Source organism: Cariama cristata, unplaced genomic scaffold (genome assembly GCF_000690535.1).
Source record: "Cariama cristata isolate BGI_N322 unplaced genomic scaffold, ASM69053v1 scaffold10549, whole genome shotgun sequence".
Lineage (NCBI taxonomy): Eukaryota > Metazoa > Chordata > Aves > Cariamiformes > Cariamidae > Cariama > Cariama cristata.
In genome coordinates, this window is record NW_009637400.1 from 13,901 (window position 1) to 34,033 (window position 20,133).

The window sequence follows — 20,133 nt, forward strand, 5'->3', positions numbered from 1 at the left end:
GTTAAAACACCTTTACTTTGCCTTCATCCGGAAGGATCATAATAAATAAAAGCAGGCAAAAAAATCTCTCTACTACCCTCCCCTCGTTTACATATTACAGCATTTTCTACGTTGCTCTGAAACGGAAGCTGATTTCACGCATGGATTATTAAATGCTCTCTGTCACATGGGTATAATTAATGGCTCAGTTGGCATGACAGTAACACAAATAAATAACACTAGAAAAGCTTCCCTGAGTACGCATTTTGTTATTACCACCTACATCTCAAAGCTGAGACTACAACTTCAGGCATTTTAAAACGAAAGGTAGAGGAGTTGTGCAAGGAACTGTTTTTAAGCTACTATTATAAATCCTGAACTGTGCAAGGTTCAGCTCGCAAACCCTGCTCTAACCCAACAGGAGGTTCTGTGTCCTCACCTTATCATACCAGCAGCGCATACTGAGTTGGCCACACATGCAGTTACTGGAGGAGCAGTCGTCTATACATACGCAATACTGGAAGAGAAGAAAAAGGGTGAACTCCACACCACTCACACGTAACTGAAAGAGCGACTTCTGTGACTGGGTCAAAGAGGAAACCACAAGTCTCTGTCTTCTCCTGCTGCAGCTCGTTAGGCAGAAAGATAACCAGCCTCATCGGTTCAGTGGCATTTTCACTCCATCATTTATTTCTGTGTGCAATGAATGTCAAAGGAGTCTGGCTTGCAGAAAAGGATCTCATACTGAGCCATCTTCACTTCTCATGAGAGGACGTCCCCCTGTGTTACTAACCTTCCTCCATGCCCTATGAGCTGTACTCCACACTTGTGGACAAGGAAAGCTCCAAGGAGGGACCAGAGCTGGGAGACGATGCAATGTGATGTCTCAGTCCTCTCCTGCCGCTTCCTTCTTCCCACATGGGTGCTCCAGCTGGCTGCTTCCCCAGGACTCCCCAAGCCAACACAGTCCCACCACCAGCTGCTGCACAACAGGGCTTCGGCATGGGAAGTTCCCTTCAGCCATCTGAGAGCTGTGCCCAGAGAGGGGTCACCCTCACCCTACACTTCCCCACCTCTGCTTGTCACAACCCAGCCCTTCAAGGACTTCCAGTACCACAATGAAGACCTTGGCCTGGATTCTGCAGTCAGCACGAAGACGGCATCAGGAAGGTCTCCCCACAACTCACTAACTCTCCGGATACAGAACAGAGGAAAAGGATAAATGGGAGCCACAGCAGCCAGCACCAGATGACTGATGCTACAGCACACAGCTGAACACAGAGGTTAGCTTAAGTCTCGGAAACAAAGAAAATCAGAATTCCATCTCCTAGAGCAAGAGCTGGAGTTTAGGACTACTGCCTTAGCTGGCACTTGATGGCAATATTAGGACTAGACATTCCCATTCTGAATGCAAAACCCATTTGAAGTGCAGTGCACTGTAACGTCTCTGAAGGCACACATTAGGACAGGAAAAAACATGTGGGTACACACGATCCCTCACCTGTAAATGAGTGATGTTTCTATCAATGTCCATCGGGGAGGTGACACAGTTCTGCGAAACATATTTGTAGTTGCTAGGACAAGGCTCGCTGTCCACTGAATTGACGCAAGGAATTGGGATCCGCTCATAACCCCGGGCGATGTCTCTGTCAGTGGGAGAAAGAAAATCGTCACAGAAGAAAACCTCCCCCAAACAAGGGGTCATTCAAATGCCATCCTGGGGCAGAATTACTGTCTTTGATCACTGAGCATTCAAAGCCTGAAAGCTATTCAGACTAGAATAGAGTTCATTTTTTTTCAACCCTGCCTTAGAAATTGTTCTTTGCGCTTGTGAGCATTTGCATTTGGAGGATGAATTTACAAATGAGGGTCTGAATCAGCATGTGCTTAGTTCTTGCTAAGCTCAAACTGACCTTCACACCAGTTAAAAAAGCTAAGCATGCACTTATAGTTCTTTCCTAAACCAGGCCCCCAGCCTCCCCCGTGCAAAGGCTCTATTTCATGATCCACAAGCAAAGCCAGTCATATTCTCACCTGCTCACAACCTTCTCTATCTGGGCAGGCTTGTCAGTAGATGATTCTTTGAGAGTCTTGTTCATCTGTAGGGCCACCCAGACCTGAGAGTTAAGGCTGGAGCACTGGAGTGGAGTCTCACCCTCCTTGTTCTTTAAAGTGACATCCGAGCCACGGGAAAGAAAGAGACTGCAAAACAGCAAGAAAGGATAAGCATCCCCCAAGAGAAACCACACAAGGGGAAAATGAGCTGAATCACATCCTCCAGCCAGCCCCTTAAGGGACAAGGCAGAATCTGTAGTAGTCTATAATCACATGAGTTTTCTTTATTAAGCATGGTTTGGTGAATCCTTCTACGTGAAGGCATTGGCAGAAGCCACAGACTGGAGCTCTAGGCACTCACAAGAGCTCTGAGCAAACTCCACCTTGCTTCAGGCATGACAGGCACCTTGCTGGTACCAGCCCAAATTCAGATAGGCTTGAAACTCTCTCTGCTGGGGAAAGATAAGGGGTGGGAAGAGTAGGCTGGAAATGGGAAGAGTCCCACAGGAAACTTGTATTGGACTTGGTCCTTGTTTATACTCACCAGCTTTTGAGTAGTATACATGATGTCTTTATTCATAGCAGTGATGAAAGAAAGGAAAAGCCCTGTTACCATATTATGCCATGTTAGTTGGGGGGGGCGGGGGGGGGCGAAGCTTTTCATCAAGGATGCCTGATGCCTTTCTGCTGCAAAGGCCAGGCTGAGCACAGCCCCTCAGGCTTTCTACCCAAGACTCCAGGACCACTCCACATTTTCTGATCTTTTTTACACCAGCTCTGGCAGCAGCTAGTATTTCAGATCCACCGCCCCTAGGAGCAGGGCAATGGAGAAACAAACCCTCAATCCCAATTTTGGTTTGTGCTTAAATGCCAAAGGCATTTCAAAGGCTCTCCTGAGCTCTCAGCCAGCACCCAGGTAGAAAGCAGTGATCAGAGAAGCAGCAGGGCTGGAGCTGTACTTACACGACACACTCGTAGCGGTTCTCTCTGGCTGCGATATGCAGGGGTGAGTCCCCGTGAATATTCACTGCATGTAAATCACACTTAGCAGCCAGCAGTATCTCTGCTATGTCAACACAGCCAGAAAAAGCAGCCCAGTGCAAACAAATATTTTCCTCCTGGAGGGAAAGAAAACAGAGAAGAGGCTGTTTAGTGCATTAAAACCCTATCGCTTTGGGACTTCACCACCCTTAGCTCTACACCTGCAGCATGCAACGTGTGGCTTTTGGTGTCCTTCCCTACATTGCTCCTTCTGGCTGGGACTGCCAGGGTGGGCAGGGAAATCTCCGCGCAGATAAGCAGGGAGTTCTCACTCCAGCTGCCTCCGCACACCAAAGACGGGGAGGCTGCGCACAAAGCAGTCCATCGCCTTCCTCAGACATGCAGGCAAATCGTCTGTCTCTAAGCCACAAAACAATCTGGATCAATTCATGAGAGAGGTGACAGACATGAACAAACAAGCTGGAAAGGCTAGAAGCTGAGGTTCCCCAGCCCAGACAGACAGGAAAGCTAGCATGTCTCCCAGTGCTACAAAATTAAAGAGAAAAAGAGCACAGCACAAGCTATAGGGTATATGATGGTGCTCAAAAGCGTACCATGAGCCACAGGGAAAGCAATCAATCCGACTTCAGGCATCTCTTAAATACTGTATGTACCCATCTCTCACTAGCAGAACTAGAAATAGCTGAACACTCATCTTTTTGATGGAGATATTTTAAGTGATGATACTCTGTTTTCTGTTACAGTGCAGTTTGCAGCACACTTTGAACCCTTCCCCATGACAAGCTCTGAAGACGTCGATTACAACAGCGCAATCATAGTAATCATCACCTAGCTTTTCTCCTTTTTTTTTTTAAAGCAATAACAAGCACATCTTTTAGTCATTGCAACTTAACTTAGATCCTTCCTTAAATGGGAAGGCTACTGACATACACCAGGGAGTGGGGAGACCTTTTTCTATACAGCTTCTGCCTCCCATTATGGTAACATCTAGGAGAAAAACCCTAATCATATCACATACCAACCTACAGAAAAAATTAATCCTGTTGATTGCACACCACATGCCGCTGCTCAGACAGGTTACAGACACCTAGACTCGTTACTTTGCCTTGCATTGGCTACTGCCTAACAGCAGCATAATTACAATCAAAAGCATTTCTCCTGGAGTCTGATGTTTCCTAGCACAAGTGACATTGCTTCTTAACAACTGCAATCAGGAGACACTGAACGTAGGTACAGTAAACGGATATGTGATACGTACATCTGCTAAGAGGGTACTTTTCTTTCAAGTAAATTGTTGACTGAGTTGATTTGATTTTCATCATTTAATGTGTGATCATGTAATTGGTAGCCAAAAGGCTTCTGCGACAGATCAAACAAGTCAGTTTTGCTCAGAGTCAGCACTAGGGCTCTGAAGCAATGCAACAACCCAAAAAGCCCCCTCTCTTGCCTTGACTTACGCTTTTAGGAACAGTATCAGATCCAGACCTGCCTGGGAACTATCTAAGCTACCAAGGAAATAGAGGCTCCTACCGAGAAGGGACTTTCAGATTGGGGATGGTGACGCCTTGGGAACAGCCGGAACCTTTCTGAGCCCCATGAGACAAATGTGCCAACACCTACCCTTGCTAGCACCCAAGACACAAAACAAGGCATTTAGGGAGACAAATATAAACCAGCTGCTTATAGCCCTTGGACAAGAAAATACACTGCCATGAGGCATGCTAGAGTGTGAACTGATGGTGGGGTTGGTACTTCACTGTAACAACTCTGTGCAGAAAGCAGTGAAGCCAGTTACTTTTCATTTATCAAACTATCTCACATTTACAGGCCAAAGTCTGGAGTAGCTCATCGCACCCCGGTTCACACCCAAGCCTGCCTTGCAGGTACTTCTGGAGTTTCAATATCCTTAGAGACAGAAAGGAAAAAGTGAGAAACATACTAGTAAGCAAAAAAGAAGAGGAGCAGTGCTGACATAAGGAGTCTTCTGAATAGAAACTTGGATGACTGGGGAAAAAAGGAGACATTTCCCTTGTATCTTCGCTGTTTACTTGAAAATCCCTGTGAAACCGGCTGGCACAGCCCAACATGCAGCACTGCCGGGCCCATGGAGACCCCAGGGACTCAAGTGCAGAGTACATCCCACTCGAGCAGGATTTACGGAAGTGAAAAGCAGGCCAAGAGCCAGCTCCAGCACACCGAGCCGTCAGCCTGGGCACACTCTGTCCATATTGGTGGCTATGTGCCTGTTATGCCTAGGGAAAGCCAGGCTTGTGATGCTTGGTGGCAGAGAGTCTGCCCAATCCATCCAGAAAACACAAATACAAGCTCACGCCCCTGAAAAGGCACAGAGGATGCCCCTAACCCTAACCCATGCCCAGTGTACACTGGCCTGTGACCAACGTGGAGCTGCTAAGTTTGGACTCAAAGGGGACCTGCCTGGTGCAGCATCCAAGTGACACCACGGTGGACTCAGGTGGATTAGAAGCAGCAAGGCACAGAGCCGACTACAGCCCGCAGCATTACGTACAGCGTGCTCATGGGCTATGTCAGAAGAGCTGGAGGAAAAGGACTTCTTGCCAGCTTACAGACTTCTTCCTAGAATATGGAGGAAAATTCTCCCACCAGACGCTGTTCACTCACTGCCCCAAACTACCTGTGTCAAGGGACCACTGCACTTCCCTGCACTGAGCCCAAAATCTACCTCCTCGGGCTTGTTTGGTTTTTAAACAGAGATTGTGGTTAATTTCTGAAACGGATTCTAGGAAGACCCTTACATTGTCGCGGATGTTGATGTCCGACCCCTTCGCAAGCAGCAGCTTCACCAGTTCAATATGCTTGTACTCGGTGGCCCATATCATCGGTGTCCAGCCTCCGTCATCCTGAGGAGGGAAAAGAAAGGGTGAGACACGCAGAACGGGCCAGATGGTCTCCTGCTGGCTTCGCACCTTGCCTGGGAGCCACAGATCCCTTCCTTCCCCACATCTGTCTCATCATTCTCCTTCGGTCTACGCTGCTCTGCTGCACCTCAGGGTGCTGCAGAGCCCAGTGTGATTTGAACCAACACGGCTCAGCAGGCTGGAGTTTATTTGCAGCTCAGCACACTGGCAATGGATCTCCAGGTCATTCAAATACAGTTGACTGTCCAAAAGGCACAACAAACATCCAGTTCGTGTAAAAGCTCTTACAAAAGCTTCTTGAGAAGCCTGGGGGATCTGGCCTTTCCCCAGAACGAGGAACCCCAATGCAGCACTGCCTCACCCCACAGCAATGGATAAGCTCTGTGATGGCAAGTGTCAAGCTCAACCCATGCCACAGCACGTCCACGATCCCACCATCCCCCCTGCTAGGAGAAGCGCAGTGACATCCTTCAGCAACAGGCTCCATCAGCAAATTCAGGGTCAAGGAGCAACTCCAAATCAAGGCACATGGAAGGAAAGTTTCCATGAGGTCATTGGAGGGGATTGCCTTCTCCAGCAGACCAGGATGCCCATAGCATTGCTGCCCTACAATGTTTTTCAGGTGCCTCCCAGCAGTAGCACTGTATTTGAGTAACCACCACACAGACATCATGTTGCTGAGACTTGGGTCCCTGACCTGAGAAAAGCAGCTTCTGCCCCTCGCAGAAAAGCCTCACCTGGCAGTTGACATCCATCTTCCCGTTGGAGAGGAGGTACTGAACAACGTCATAGTGCCCCTTCTTGGCAGCCAAGTGCAGACATGTGGAGCCCTCCGCATCCTGGACACAACCACAGAACAAGCACTCAGGGGACATCCCTTCCCAGTGTTTCCAATGTCTGCACGACACCAGTGATGCTTAGGAACACCAGAGAAGTTTACAGAAGGAGTAGAGGACACCAAAAGCCCCCAGCATGTTGCCAGGAGGGGAGAGAGACAGAACCAACGCCAGCACTGAGTAGAGGGAGGTTTACTCAAAGCTCAGAGGTGCAACCCATGCAGAGTAGGAGGCTGAGAGTGCAAATGGGAAGGGATGCCTTTGCAAAGCCTAGGGAAGGTACCAGCCCCAAACCCTGGCAGATTGACACTCCCCTTCCCCAACAAACCGTCTCCAACTCTTCTCCATGTGCTGGAGAGCCAAAGGCAGGCAGAAATCACTTACAGAGGCAGAGCTTGCATTTTACATCAGAAAAGCAGCCTTGACTCAACCTGAAATACTCCATTTATTCAGGCTTTTTTCTGTGTTTTATTAGCACAAAGACTTATCCCAGCACCTGGCAGCAGGGCAAAGGGGTGTCCTGCCCTAGGGGCTAGAAGGCTTTCAAGAGACCAAGCCATCTGCCCAGATAGGAGATAAAAAACAACCCTGAAGGTTGCAAGGAAAAATGCCTTTGGGAGCTGAGAATACAGGGTCTGCTGGAGATGGACAGGCTATGAGTCATGATGGAAACACTCCCACATTAACACCAAAGATCTCGGGGCTGGAGCCTGATTTTTATCAGGCGTTTATATCCCAAGGGCTTAGTACATAGTAAGGCCCAGAGACCAGGAAATAAGGAGGAGGAAATGAAAGACTGAAAACCAAAATGACTCCTTCCAGCTAAGCCCCTAGACGCAACACTGGAGGCGAGAGAGGTTTCAGATGGGGCCGAGTGGAGAGCATGGTGCAGGGCTAGGGAGCAACCACCCGAGCAAGGATGGGACATCTTGGGTCAGGGATTGCACTGTGTGGGCTTCTTGGGGTAAAGAAGGGGTTTCGACACCCCCATAAGTGCCTGCCACATCTGACTAAAGCCACAGCTTTCCCCTTAGATTAGCATGAGCCAAGTGCAGCCCTCATATCAAGGGCAGATATATTTTAATATAAAGTCTCTGCAGTCTTTGCATGGGGCTTTTATGTCCTATTAACAGGACCAATAGCTTCTCCTTGGGGTCTGAGAAGCCCCCACACACCCCACCACTGTCTTCAGCAACCCCCACCCTGCAGTCCTGCAGGGCTGGGCCGGGCCAGCTCGGCACACACAGTCAATGTCCGGATTTCTCATCGAAATGGTTGGAGTTGATTTTAAACTGTAATGTTGCTGCTTTCAAAAAGATGACTAATTTGGTGCAAGAAACCAATTAACATAATAAACTAGTCTAGACTTCAGACGTGCTCTCAGGCTTCTAATTTGCTTTTGCAAGCTCAGGATTTCTTCCTCCCCTTTACCTTTAGAAGTAAAAAAACCCCTCTTTTCTCTTCCACAGAATAAATCAGGTGAGAGATGTCTGAATGGCTCCAAGACACTTGGGACAGTGGCCAGCATGAACCCACATGTGCCTCTCCTGTCCTTTCCCCCTTCTCAGCTCAGAATCAGGTTTCCAAGGAGCCATTTAAGGCTAGGGGTGGGCAGCAGTTGGGATCTTCTGCAATGCTCCTGGCCCTGCCAGCTCCTTCGTGAAAAGAGCATCCCGGCCCTGCCGTACTCCCCAGCAATAGCAGGGGAGTGCATCAACAGCAGCAGGTTGTAACAATAAGAAAGTCACATGGGGAGGGTTCCTGTGCTCCAAATAGCATCTGATTTATGGGACTAATAAATGATCTGTCTATTTTCCAAGATTGCAAAGCAACCAGAGCATGCTAAAGGCAAACAGACAGCTGCATTTTATTGTATTTGTCTAAATTAAAGGGTAGAGTTTAAAGATGGGGTGCAATTTTGCCACTGCAGCGTGACTGCAAGAAACCACACATCAGTCCTTTGGAAAGCAAAGCTTCCTCTGTCATTTGTGCTGGCTTGGCAAGCACCTAATTACCAGCCTATTTTAAGATGTCACCCCAAAATTCTCATTATTAGAGTCTATAGAGAAGGAAACTCTGAAATCAAACTCCAAATTCACTGCAATGGATTTGTGACACTAATACTTAGTGGCTCCATATGAAATCAAATACCCTCCACATTTGGTGCCACAAACCAATGTAGCAAGTGGAAACACTTGCCCCAAACTGCTCACAGCCAGGACACTGCACCATTAAAATGATATGACCGACAACTACAGCCTTGCCAAGCCTTCATGCCCAAGACAAGCAAGGCCATTTCTCCTCTGCCTGCGCACTTCCACCCAAGACTTAAAACCTATCGAGAAAGAAATGGTGGACAGAGGCTTCTTCAGGAGAAAAAGATAAGAAATAAACTTCTACCTTAGGATCTACTAGTGCTCCAGCCTTGATAAGGTATTTCACAGTTTCCAGATGGTTGTTTTCTGCTGCTTCCATCAGTGGGGTCCTCTGGTCTTCAGAGCAGGTGTCTATATTAGCACCAGCCTGTGAAGAGGCCAAGGCAAATACAAGGACAGTTATAATCATTAGTGGTTAGCAGAGGAAGGATGTGGGAGTAGAGATTTAGTAGCGATTTTCTTCCTGAAATTTAGCCATATTAAGCAGGGGGGTGGAAAAAAAATAAAAACAGGAAAGAGGGCAGTGCAGTCCAACTTCACCTGTTTAGGAAAGCAGCACACATTGCCTGCCCTCTCTCCTGCCTTCTACAGCCAGTAACCAGGGCATAAGGAAGCCAACAGCTGGTATTAAATAACTCTTGTTATTAATGGATTTTGTACTGTTACTTTCTAGATATTGTTTGTGTAACAATTCAGAAAAATCAGCCTCCTTTTTCCAGCAGCTTTGTTTTCCCTGGCCTATCGTTTCTACGGACACAATGAACAAAACAACCATCTCTTCCCAATGTCACAAGCAGTAGGAACAACTTGTTGACTGCAACGGAAGTAGGAAAAAATCCTGAAGATTGGCTAACAATGCTGCAAAAAAAATCCTGCAGATCGGCTAACTTTTCCTGTTGAAGTCAGTGACATTTCTACGGAGTTCTCTGAGCATATGCTCAGTTCAACATGGAGTGCCTTGGACCAAAATCTTACTCTTTTCCAAAATACTACTGTATCATGTGTATCTTGCCTGCTTTAACTCTTTGGCTTAGCTCAGTAACCCACTCAAAGCCAGAAGAAAACGGCAGAGACAGCACAACTCTTGGCAGGCCACGCATGCATATACACGTGTGAAGCACAAGTCTGTTTACAGCAGCATCATGCTGACTCAGGTTCACCTGGTACAAGAAGTTGTCCCCATTCTTCCAGTTGCCTCCCACTGAATGCATTTGTTTTGATAACTTTCAAATAGCTAGAGCTATTTAAATCAGACCAGAGAAGAGGCATTTCGAGTTTAACAAGCTGGGGACATTCCCAGCCAAATACTGTGCTACTGTAGTAGCCAGACATCAGGGAAGAGACAAGAAGATGAAGGATTTTGGAAACAAACCAACCCTATCGATACTCAATTCAAATTGTTCGTAACATCTTGCAAATTTTGCTCCTTCTACTCAAATGAGTCATTCTGTTGTCTTCACGTGCAGTAACTCAAGGGAGAGCAGCAGGGTAGGCCCATAGCTGCATCTTCAAACAGCACTTCGAAAGCCTCTGGCTCCAGATGCTGAAATCTAACATCCCAGCAGGCTCATTCTCAAAGACACGGTATTGCTGCTTTTCAAAAGCCCTTTAACGTTTCCCAGTCACCCAGGCTAAACAAAACATACTTCCCGTCACTCCAGATGATGAATGCCAGTACAAAAAAGAAAAACGGTAACTTTTTAAATCCTCCTTTTTTTCTTCACATCATTTTGGTGCGGGTTCAATGAGAGCACCCCTATGTCTTTGACCATCTTCCCTCAATTAGAATCCAAATCTCAGACAATAAGCCAAACTTGCATCATTCCTTCTCTCCTTTTCACATGTGGAACATTTACACTGTAGAGGAAAATCCTGCTGGAGTTACTCAGGTTTTGACCGAAGGCAAGGCAAGGTCTGCTAGCTTCCAGGCTCCAGAGCCTACCTGCCTTCATTACAAAGAGCAACTTGGCAGCAGCTTGCAGATCACCTGCAGTCTGCCAGCGGTCAGACAGCCCTGGCACATCTGGCAGTGCACTGCTTTGCTGGGTGTGCTTAGGCATACAGGTTCCCCTATGCTCCACAGTGCCCTACATCAAAGCTTTACATGCTTATTGCTCAGAGAGTGAAGCTTGCTTGGAGAACAGCCTAGAAAGACAGCTTCAGTCGTGTCCTCTAAGACCTCACGTTACTCTCCATCACTCTTCCCTTAGTAAACCCTGAGAACAAGGAGTTTTTTTGTAGGAGGGATGTTTCAGTGCTGATTTCCGAGTGCGTTTTAGCCACGTGGGGTAGAAAACCAAAAAACCACAGAAAATTGCTTGTACAGAAGGACATAAGTGGAGACAGACCTGAATCAGCATATGGCAGATGTCCACGTGGCCAGACTCAGCAGCAGCATGGAGAGGGGTTCTCTTATTCTGATGCTCCATTTTAAAATTAGGGTCAATTCCATCCACTGAAAAACAGCAGAGATGCTTTCAACCACAATTCAGAGATTAGAGAAAAGTGTAACAGGAAAACCAGGTCTCATCTAAAGGCTTTTAAAGAACGGGTTCCCAGCCCATCCTCTGCCCTTCTCATGACTCACTACACATTCAAGTCAGAAAGCTCTCAGGGTAGTCCCATGGACATTCAATACGCAACAGCCCTCAAACCAAGAGCTTCAGAAACCCCATGGAACTCAATACCTTTAAGGCATTACAATTTCTACATAGGCCATGCCCCTCAGATTCACAATTCACTATCTCAGTGCAACAAAACCAACAAACACCATACAAGGATAAAAAGAAAAAAAAAAAAGCTGCTTTGTTTAAAGCAACACAGAAGTTGGAAACAACAGTCAGTACTACTTGGCCTTTTTGTCTCACCACTATTAACTGCGATTAACATTAGCGATCTTTGTTGCATCCCTGCAAACACAGGACTACAAAGTGGATGGAGCTTCTTCAACTAATACAAGCTTGTGATCTGGCCAGAGATTCTCACAGCTGTGCAAAGACTGACAGATAATGATGACAGCCAAAGATGTCTGGGCATGATAACATGTTGCATATGACGAGGCCATAGTTAAATATCAGTGAATAACATCTTTGTGCTATTGAAGACACGAACAATGAACCTAACACTTGCTAGATGAAAAAGAAGAATCTGATAAATTAAAAGAACAGAAAGCATCCAAAAATGTACTGCAAAGTACTGGCACGCAAAGGAAATGATCCCAAGGAAACATTGTGTACTTCAAAGGGGGAGATTCCTTGGGAATATTTGTTGGTACAAACAAGTTCAGCAGCTCAAAGTCACTGGTGACAGACAACTACGTACCCCCAAAACAAACCTCGTGTATTGAAGGGCTCTTCCGTTCTGCTCTCTTGCTGATGGGTCTCAGCTTAATCTGACTGCCATCTTTTTATTACCTCTCTACTGGATGCAAATACCTAACTATCCCATTGCATGGAGAGAAAAAGTTCTGTCAGACTGGAAAAATCACGTGTAGGACATTTGGGGGCAGAAACAGCTTCTCTGGATAAAACCGTGCCCAAATGCAGAAACAAGCTGGGAGCAGGTCCACATTTCACAGAAAGATGAAGCCATTTCCAATGACACATCACTTGCAGAAGTGGCTTTCTCCTCCAACTCCACTCACAAGGGGCAATGGGGAATATGACGTGTTGCCATGCTGGGAACTGGACTCTGGCAGCTGCCTGGCAGGAGCTGGGAGTACAGCCAGACACGCAATGTCCTGGGAAGAAGCCACCTACCCAACATAAGCAGGACTTTTTGCAGTTCTCCTTGCCTTGCAGAGAAGTACAACTGCTTTGGATGGAATCGTAACTTCTTGGGTCTGCAGAAGTGGGGAAAAGAGGCATAATTAATACTCATTGAAGAACACTCCTGGTATTTCAAGCCACCCCACTGCTACCCCTTACGCATAACAAAGTCTGTTCCTGTGGTACAGCTCCCGAGAGCCAGCACAACACACGAACAACAAGTCTCCAAGAGGAGGTCTTAAAACTTCCAGCTCCAACCACAGACAGTCTTGTTCTAACGAGGGCCGTATCTATTCAGTGCCACTTGTCAACAAATTCTGGGTCTTACTACTGTGAACGGGAAGTCCTAGTAGTTACAGCTGCGGTTGTGGGGCCAGTGAAAAACTAAATCCTCCAGACAAATCCATAAGACATTTGCAGCTGTAACTGCTCTCCTGAATCAGTCATCTGTTGAGGGTGACAAATGATGGAAGTAAACAAAAAAAGGTCTGAGTGAGGCCAAAATCCAGAGAAGCTAAATCTCAGTTTTCTTTAGGTTAAGCAACTTTGCTGGGAACTGGAGAGACCCAGCAATCTTTTTCTTACTTTTCAGAGTCCAGGGCAATCAGGGCACTTTCCAGAGTTTCTTTAACTGGTCCCTGGGTCAGGCTAGTAGTAGGCTTTGGAAAAACTGAAGACCCAGCCATGTCAAACCCCTCAGCAGCCGAACTTTCTGGCTTGTCTTCCTCTGACAACCGCGTCCCACTGCCACTGGAGAAAAAATGAGAGACAGCCAAAGCACAAGCATTAAAAATACAAAACGGTGCATATCTTATGCCAAAGAAGGAAAGGAAATGGATTTGAAATACAGGTAAGTGTAAGTGAAATCAAAACACAGACCAGTATATTTTACAGCCTTTTTGCTAAGAACTTGCCCCAAAAAGGAGCTGCACTGCCCCATGATTACATTTTGAGGTACTCTGTGCTACAGGGAGCCCAGGAACATGGGTCAAGCCACTAGAATTGGACAGGAAGCCAGAGCACTGTTCAACGCAGGGATGGCTTGATTCGTATTTTCCTCCGCGTTTTCATCCTCTCTTTGTACTTGTCCCCATTGGTGCAAGTCAGGAGCTACAGCTAGGTACTGCATGAACCTCCCTGTCACTTAGCAGACCTGGCAACATCAACTTGTTCCACTATTATTCCACTCCTAACAATAAGATGAAGGAACAATTTTAACTCCTGAACCCCTCCTATCTTCACAGCCTCTGCCCCAGCTTACCCAGCAGTTGCTGTGCTCTTCTCCAACACAGCGAGCAACACAAAACACACTTGCAGACTCCTGCAGCTGACTTTGGTTTGTCAGAGCAGGACCAGAGAGCACGTTGCTCCATCAGGAGGAGCACAAGTATTCAAATGCAAAGCACAGTCTGGCATGAGGTTTGAGATCACCACAGGCTCCCAAGCTCACCTCCCCGTCGTGGTGTCAGCCCTTCCCTCCACAGCCGTTGGTTTCTGCTGCTCGTAGGTCAGCGACACCGTCGAGGTTGTGTCTGCTTTTGCTATTGTCACCTCCTTTGCCTTGGAGGCTTCTTCCCCGCAGTGTGGGCAGTAGCTCATGTCGTTGACCTGGGAGGCACAGTTCTTGTGGAAACGGTGGGAGATGCTGCTCTCCGGCTGACACTCCATGAAAGTGCCCTAAAAAAACCACATAGAAGAAATTCACACCTTGGTCACTACGTACCTTACCCCTTTTACATGCTTCATCCGCAGATCTCTTAAATACTTCATTCGTCACCACTCTTGTCCCTGGCGCTTCCAATACAGTAAGCAAGCACTGTCACTTCTTTAGAAGAGAACAAAACCAAGGTAACAGGGAAAAAATTCACTTGGTTAGGGACTGCAAAGCAAGTTTTTTAATTGTGCTTGGGAAACACAACCAAGAAGTCCCAATTTCCAGCTCTTTCTTCTAACGCTTGAAGTTCTTGCTTATGTTTCCAGAAGTGCCAGCGTACTGTAAGGACGCCCCCAAAACTGGAAAAGAAAACTTCAGACCTTTGTGCTGAGCCAGCATTAAAACTACCTAACAAAGCTGCGCACAAACCATCCAAGGACCTACATGAATATAATTAAATCACCTGTTAACCCTGACATAACCTAAAGTATGCGACTTCTCTGCTTGGACCAGCTCTGTATCTTGTTTAACCCCAATAACGTGGTTGACTGCTCATTCAACAAACTTGGGCAACTTTTCTTAAAATTGTTTTCTCTTTCCAGCAAAGTCCTTCAAACTGAACTGAAGGTACCCTAGAATTCATTGCCCTGGGATGTAAGTGCTACCTGAAGACCTACTGTGCTCTGCGTTACTAGCGATGGATAGCACAGACAAACACTCCCAGGTTCACCTGTGTGAGCGGGAACATGTCACTGAGAGACATATGAGCATGTAAGGAAAGGCTGGTGAAAACTCACTCTTCTCCTGAATTCACAGTCCTCCTAAGCAATCTAATTAACTCTACTTCAGTTTTGCAAAATGCCTTTAAGGGTTTTGAGGATTTTATCTTTTAAAGGATCTTCGACTCAGCATGAACACCCAGGATGGCTCCATTTATTACAATAATGCTGGAGACTACTGTAGCATCTTTCATTGAGTCATCTTGAAGAACACTAGCATCAGACAATCAAGCCTCCTCATCACCCCGTGAGGCCCTCAACTGGTGTTTTTCAGCTTTACCAACAGGGAAACTAGGACGCTGACGACTTAAAAGACTGGACCAACGCTATTAAAAGCCTTGGTGGCAGAGGTGGAAGAAGCAGCAGGAGATCTCAAACACTGCCTTGTTCCAGTGCCATCATTCAGGCTCCCCATCTAAACCGTCATGAGCAGGTGGGGGGACAGAGACGTGTGTACATAGATTCCATTTACAAACCAAGCTAATGTAATTTTTGATATGATTGATCTGTACAGAGAAAGAAAAAAAAAAACCACAACCCTTGTTCCAAAGAAATTCCTAAGGCAAGACTTCCACTGTGTGAAATCCCAGTGAAAACCCTTCAGTAACACCCCTTGGGGTCTCCAGGAAGATAAAGGTGACGATTGCAGCTACCCTCACACACATTCCTCTTGAAAACACCACCTGACGTGCTGTGGAACAAGGTGGAGCTGATGCCAGGGAGTCAGTAAACCCCTTTAGGTACCATCTCCACCTTCAGCTCTTCCAGCTACTGCGACAGGTACCCCCTTCCCTAGATTGAGAGCACGGACTTACTGCAGTGCAAAAGTATCCACAGCCAGGGCAACACTGGTGTTTCACCATCCTCCCTCTATGGTCCTCACACAGCACCAAAAGCTGGACTTTGTTAGACGGGCGCATCAGTTCATACTTAACCACACTGTTTGTGCATCGGCCCAGCTGGAACAGGAGAAATTAAAGGAAATGAAATTACTGGAGACCAAAACACTCTCTGTGCTTGTGCGGAGGAAGATTTTGCACACTGCCTTGACGAGCACTGGCTTTTTCACTGTAATTCAGATGTGTGCCAGATAGCATTAGCAGTGCAGCAGGAAGCTGTGAAAGCTGCTCTCACAGGAAGAAATGCATCATTTACTAACTAACATGCATGTGGACCCTGAGTCGTTTGTTCCTTGCAAAGGAAAAAAAAAAAAAAATTATAACTGGAAATACGCAACAGCCAAGCAGCGGCAGAAGGGGCAGTCCCATGGGCCTGACTCACACAACATATGCTCTCCTTCTGCCAGGAAAAAAAGAGCGGGTGTCGGTGACCAAGAGAACAAGACTATACGCACTAAATCTTGTTACTGTTCAAAAGTATAAGTCACAGGAAGATAAAGGGAAAAATAATTGCTCTTTATTGCCAGCGAAGTTATCGTCTGTACTGGTTCCAGCACTGGCCCCTGCCCAGACCACAGGGATGAACAGCCAGGCTTTCACAAGAGCTCAGCTGAAGTCACATTTTGAGCATGTTTTCCGAAGGATTTCACCAATGTACAACTCTGGGCTTAAAAAGCTGTCTTCTCATGCACCACCTTGTTCTGTTAACGGCAGCAGGCTCCGTAGGCTCCGTAATTGGGGTTCATTTTTCCCAACCAGTGTAACTTGCTCTGCTGCGTCAGAAGGATCAGCACTTCCTTCTGCTGCCCCCATTCATACATCTACGACATTTTCACATCCCAGTTGCCACCTGCTACCATGACACAGGGTTCTGTGAGTTCCTCTTGATAACAACCTTCCTTTCCCCAGATGCTTGGCAAAGGACATTTATAAATTAGAAACAGAAACATGAAAGGCTGCTACAAGGAAACATCCCTAACGAAATCTGCGCATGGTTTACTGTGCGCTGCCACCATGAGCAGAGGAGTCAGTCAGGAACATGGTGCCTGCTCATCACCCACAGACTGTCCCGCTGGTCTAGCTGAGGTTTGATTTGCTGCTTTTTCTCAACAAAACTAGACTTTCTAACTTTTTTTAACTCCACCTCCTCTGCAGGATCAGCACCCCTACTGAAAAAGAGAATGGATTTCAACCTAGGCTCATCATTCACCCCTAGCGTCTCTGATTCAAAAATTTATCCAAATGCATCCAAACTTATCCAAATTCCAGCTGCAAAGTCTACCTGTGGTTGTGACACCTTGGTTGGACTGATCGCCGTTAACACACAGACCCCAGGGGCTGCAGGGGTGCCAGGAGAGGACCATTGCACAGATTTTCACTTACGAGCTGAGGAAATTTGATTAACACGTGAAAAGCTGCGCTGTCTGTGTCAGGAAGTCCCTGCATTATTATGTCACACTATATTATTTGTTAGAAACTCTAAAAAAAGTATGAAATGATTAATCGCTATTTTCCAATCATTAGAGAGTGCAGCAGGATGCTCAGAACTATTTATAGCGTTCTCCAAGGACATGACAGTCTGGAAAACCCACTATTCACACATATAATATTCTTGTAACATCTATGAGTCACTTATCCCATTATGAAAAAGAACCTAACATAAAGCATGGCCCCTGCTATTCCCTCTCTGATTTATCCAGGGACAGAACTGTCAAACCACCATATACATGAGAAGTAACTCTTCCATATACCTTTTGTTTCTTTAGAAACCCTAGGGTCCCCCTCTCTCCTACAAGTTTCCAGGACATTCTCTCTTTAATGCAACAATTTTGCCATGCTTTGGAAATCCCTTTCTCTCTAGGTACCAGCACATACTAACAGAAGCAGAGCTGGGCTGCAGATCCAATTATCCCTTTCTCCCTCCATCCACCCTTCTCCTGCGATCCTACAGGAGAACTAGGGATAGTCTCACTCCTTGTCCTACCACCGGCAAGTACCAGAGCACTGCAGTGAGACTGTGGCTCAGCTGAAGCTTAAATGAAACCCAACGGTCTCCCAGTACAAGGAGAAACTACCAAGCGTGTTCTCGTTCTGCAGTCTCACTTTCCAGACTCTGGGAGAGAGTCACTTCTGCCACTTACTTCCACCCTTCTGGAACCAGTACAGCCCAACTAGCCCAGCTGCGATCGACTGAAAGGCAACGAGCGCAACCATTTTCAGTCAGCCAGACCTGGAGGCTGGACAGGGTTGCCAGGACATAGGAAGCTTTGTAACAGAAGCCTCTTGGGGGAGGAGGAGAGAGGAAGGCTGGGGCAGACTGAGCCGGCGGAGGGCATGCCAAGTTCCCGAAACTCAAGAGGCGGCTACGGAAAGGTTTGTATCAGCTCCTTCGTAGTCAAGGGAAAGCAGCTCCAAGCTTCCTCTGATTGGATTTTCTCACTTTGATGCATGTTAATGTATTTGAGCCCATTTGGCTGAAGTGTCTCTGTTATATCAACTTGATCAACTTGATCAACACAGGCCAGGACAAGCAGCAGAGATCCACCCAGCGCCTCTCCAATTGCAGACCGCGCCACCTCCTCCCTTCCGAGTGGCTTCAACCCAACTGTACAATACATGCAGAATGCTGGAGACCTCAGTCTAGCGAGCAAGATGTTTGCCCTGCCGTTCCTGCATACCAGTGGGTTCCCACTCTAGCAGACCGCAGAGCCCTTGATTGACCCAACACATGTTCCTGACGCAGCTTTTTATTCTTTATGTCTTTGTCCTCAGCAGAAAAGTCTGCAAGAAGCTGTAAGACAGGCTCCTACCTCATTATCCACACTCTCCGTGGCCATGCACTGGTTGTTGGCTAGCGTGGTGATCTCTCTGCTCTTGGGGGTTTCCATTCGACAGCTACAGAGGGGGACTTCCTGGAGACCATCTACTTCCATTGCTTCAGGACCATTGGAAAGACCTGGAATACAAAAGACCAGTAAATCAACTCTGAAATTCTCTTCCAGGAGAAAGGATGCAGTCCATCAACACCACCCATGTCCTGTGGCATCTTCCCATTCCATGTCTGAAACGCTTTCAAGGCATTATCTAAATCTTGTAAAAAAGACCCCTTTCTTACATCAGTTGGAGTTTCCAAAAGCATCCTGTATTTTTTTAAGTACAGCCGTACTACAGATGACTTGTGATGAAATCAAGAATAATAAGTTAAGAACAGCTTACTCTGAGAAAACTTCAACAAGGAAAAGCAATGATAAGGTACAGATTTTTATCAGTCACTCTCTCCTCCCCACCTGCTCCACAACACTGTGCTCTGGCACCAGAAAATTTGTAGGAAACCACCCAGAGTTGGAGATTTGGTTAGTGGAGTGATAAATAGAGAAGATCAGGCAAGCACAACTTCTATTTGCAGAGGCTTATTACACAGATGGGAAAACAAAATTCCTGGGACTATTTGGTCTCAGCCAACCAAGAATTATTTATTTTGGAAAAAGAATAAACCAGGGAAAAGAAAGCAGCAAGATGCTCAGATGTTCTTGCCTTCTCCTCATCTCTTTCTCTCAGATCTTGAACATTTTCAAACCTGTTTAAAGGTGGATAATGGCTTTTGAGGGGGCTCACCGCCAGGAATGGGGGCAAAGTGTGAATGTTCTTGCGGCTCCTCTAGATTCAACTCAATCACTAGGTAGCCTGTGATTGCAAAACACTGGTCTAATGACAAAGGGGCTGCTTTTAGTCCTCCATTCCTCTTCTAATCCTACACAGTCTTAACATCTGTTTGCATCGTTTTCATTACAGAAGCAAACCCTCAAACGTTTGCCTTTGGATTGGTTCACCCTCAAGTGCCCCAAGCTTTCCCGACACAAGCTTGCTATGGGATTGAGTCCCAGTGAGAAGGAAGTGTGCTGATAGTTTTTAACCTTTTGAAAGGAGATTTATCTTGCTGCAAAGTTTCAAAGATTAACTTCATTCCTGAGGGAGATTCCTCTTTAGCTGCCCTGGCAATGGCAGCACTCCCCCCCCGCAGCATCCTGCCCACGGCTATGACCCTATCAGCCGAGCACAAGCCCCTTTCATCTTCTATGGAGTTTCCTCTAGCCAACAAGTTGCAAGAC

At 46.6% G+C, this 20,133-nt stretch overlaps 1 protein-coding gene across 1 annotated transcript in view; it reads right to left on the minus strand.

Moving 5' to 3' along the window:
- The window catches only part of EHMT1 (euchromatic histone-lysine N-methyltransferase 1), a gene marked incomplete at its 5' end in the record, with an annotated part of 31,740 nt that extends 12,032 nt beyond the window's left edge, over positions 1-19,708 (minus strand). Inside the window, 13 exons of the mRNA XM_009708312.1 lie at positions 419-496; positions 1,481-1,625; positions 2,014-2,181; positions 2,998-3,152; positions 5,811-5,915; positions 6,671-6,772; positions 9,170-9,292; positions 11,274-11,380; positions 12,684-12,766; positions 13,278-13,442; positions 14,143-14,369; positions 18,835-18,980; positions 19,640-19,708. Coding sequence (XP_009706614.1) covers positions 419-496; positions 1,481-1,625; positions 2,014-2,181; positions 2,998-3,152; positions 5,811-5,915; positions 6,671-6,772; positions 9,170-9,292; positions 11,274-11,380; positions 12,684-12,766; positions 13,278-13,442; positions 14,143-14,369; positions 18,835-18,980; positions 19,640-19,708 — 1,673 coding nt within the window. The remainder of the gene's footprint in view (positions 1-418; positions 497-1,480; positions 1,626-2,013; positions 2,182-2,997; positions 3,153-5,810; positions 5,916-6,670; positions 6,773-9,169; positions 9,293-11,273; positions 11,381-12,683; positions 12,767-13,277; positions 13,443-14,142; positions 14,370-18,834; positions 18,981-19,639) is intronic.
- Positions 19,709-20,133: the final 425 nt, after the last annotated feature.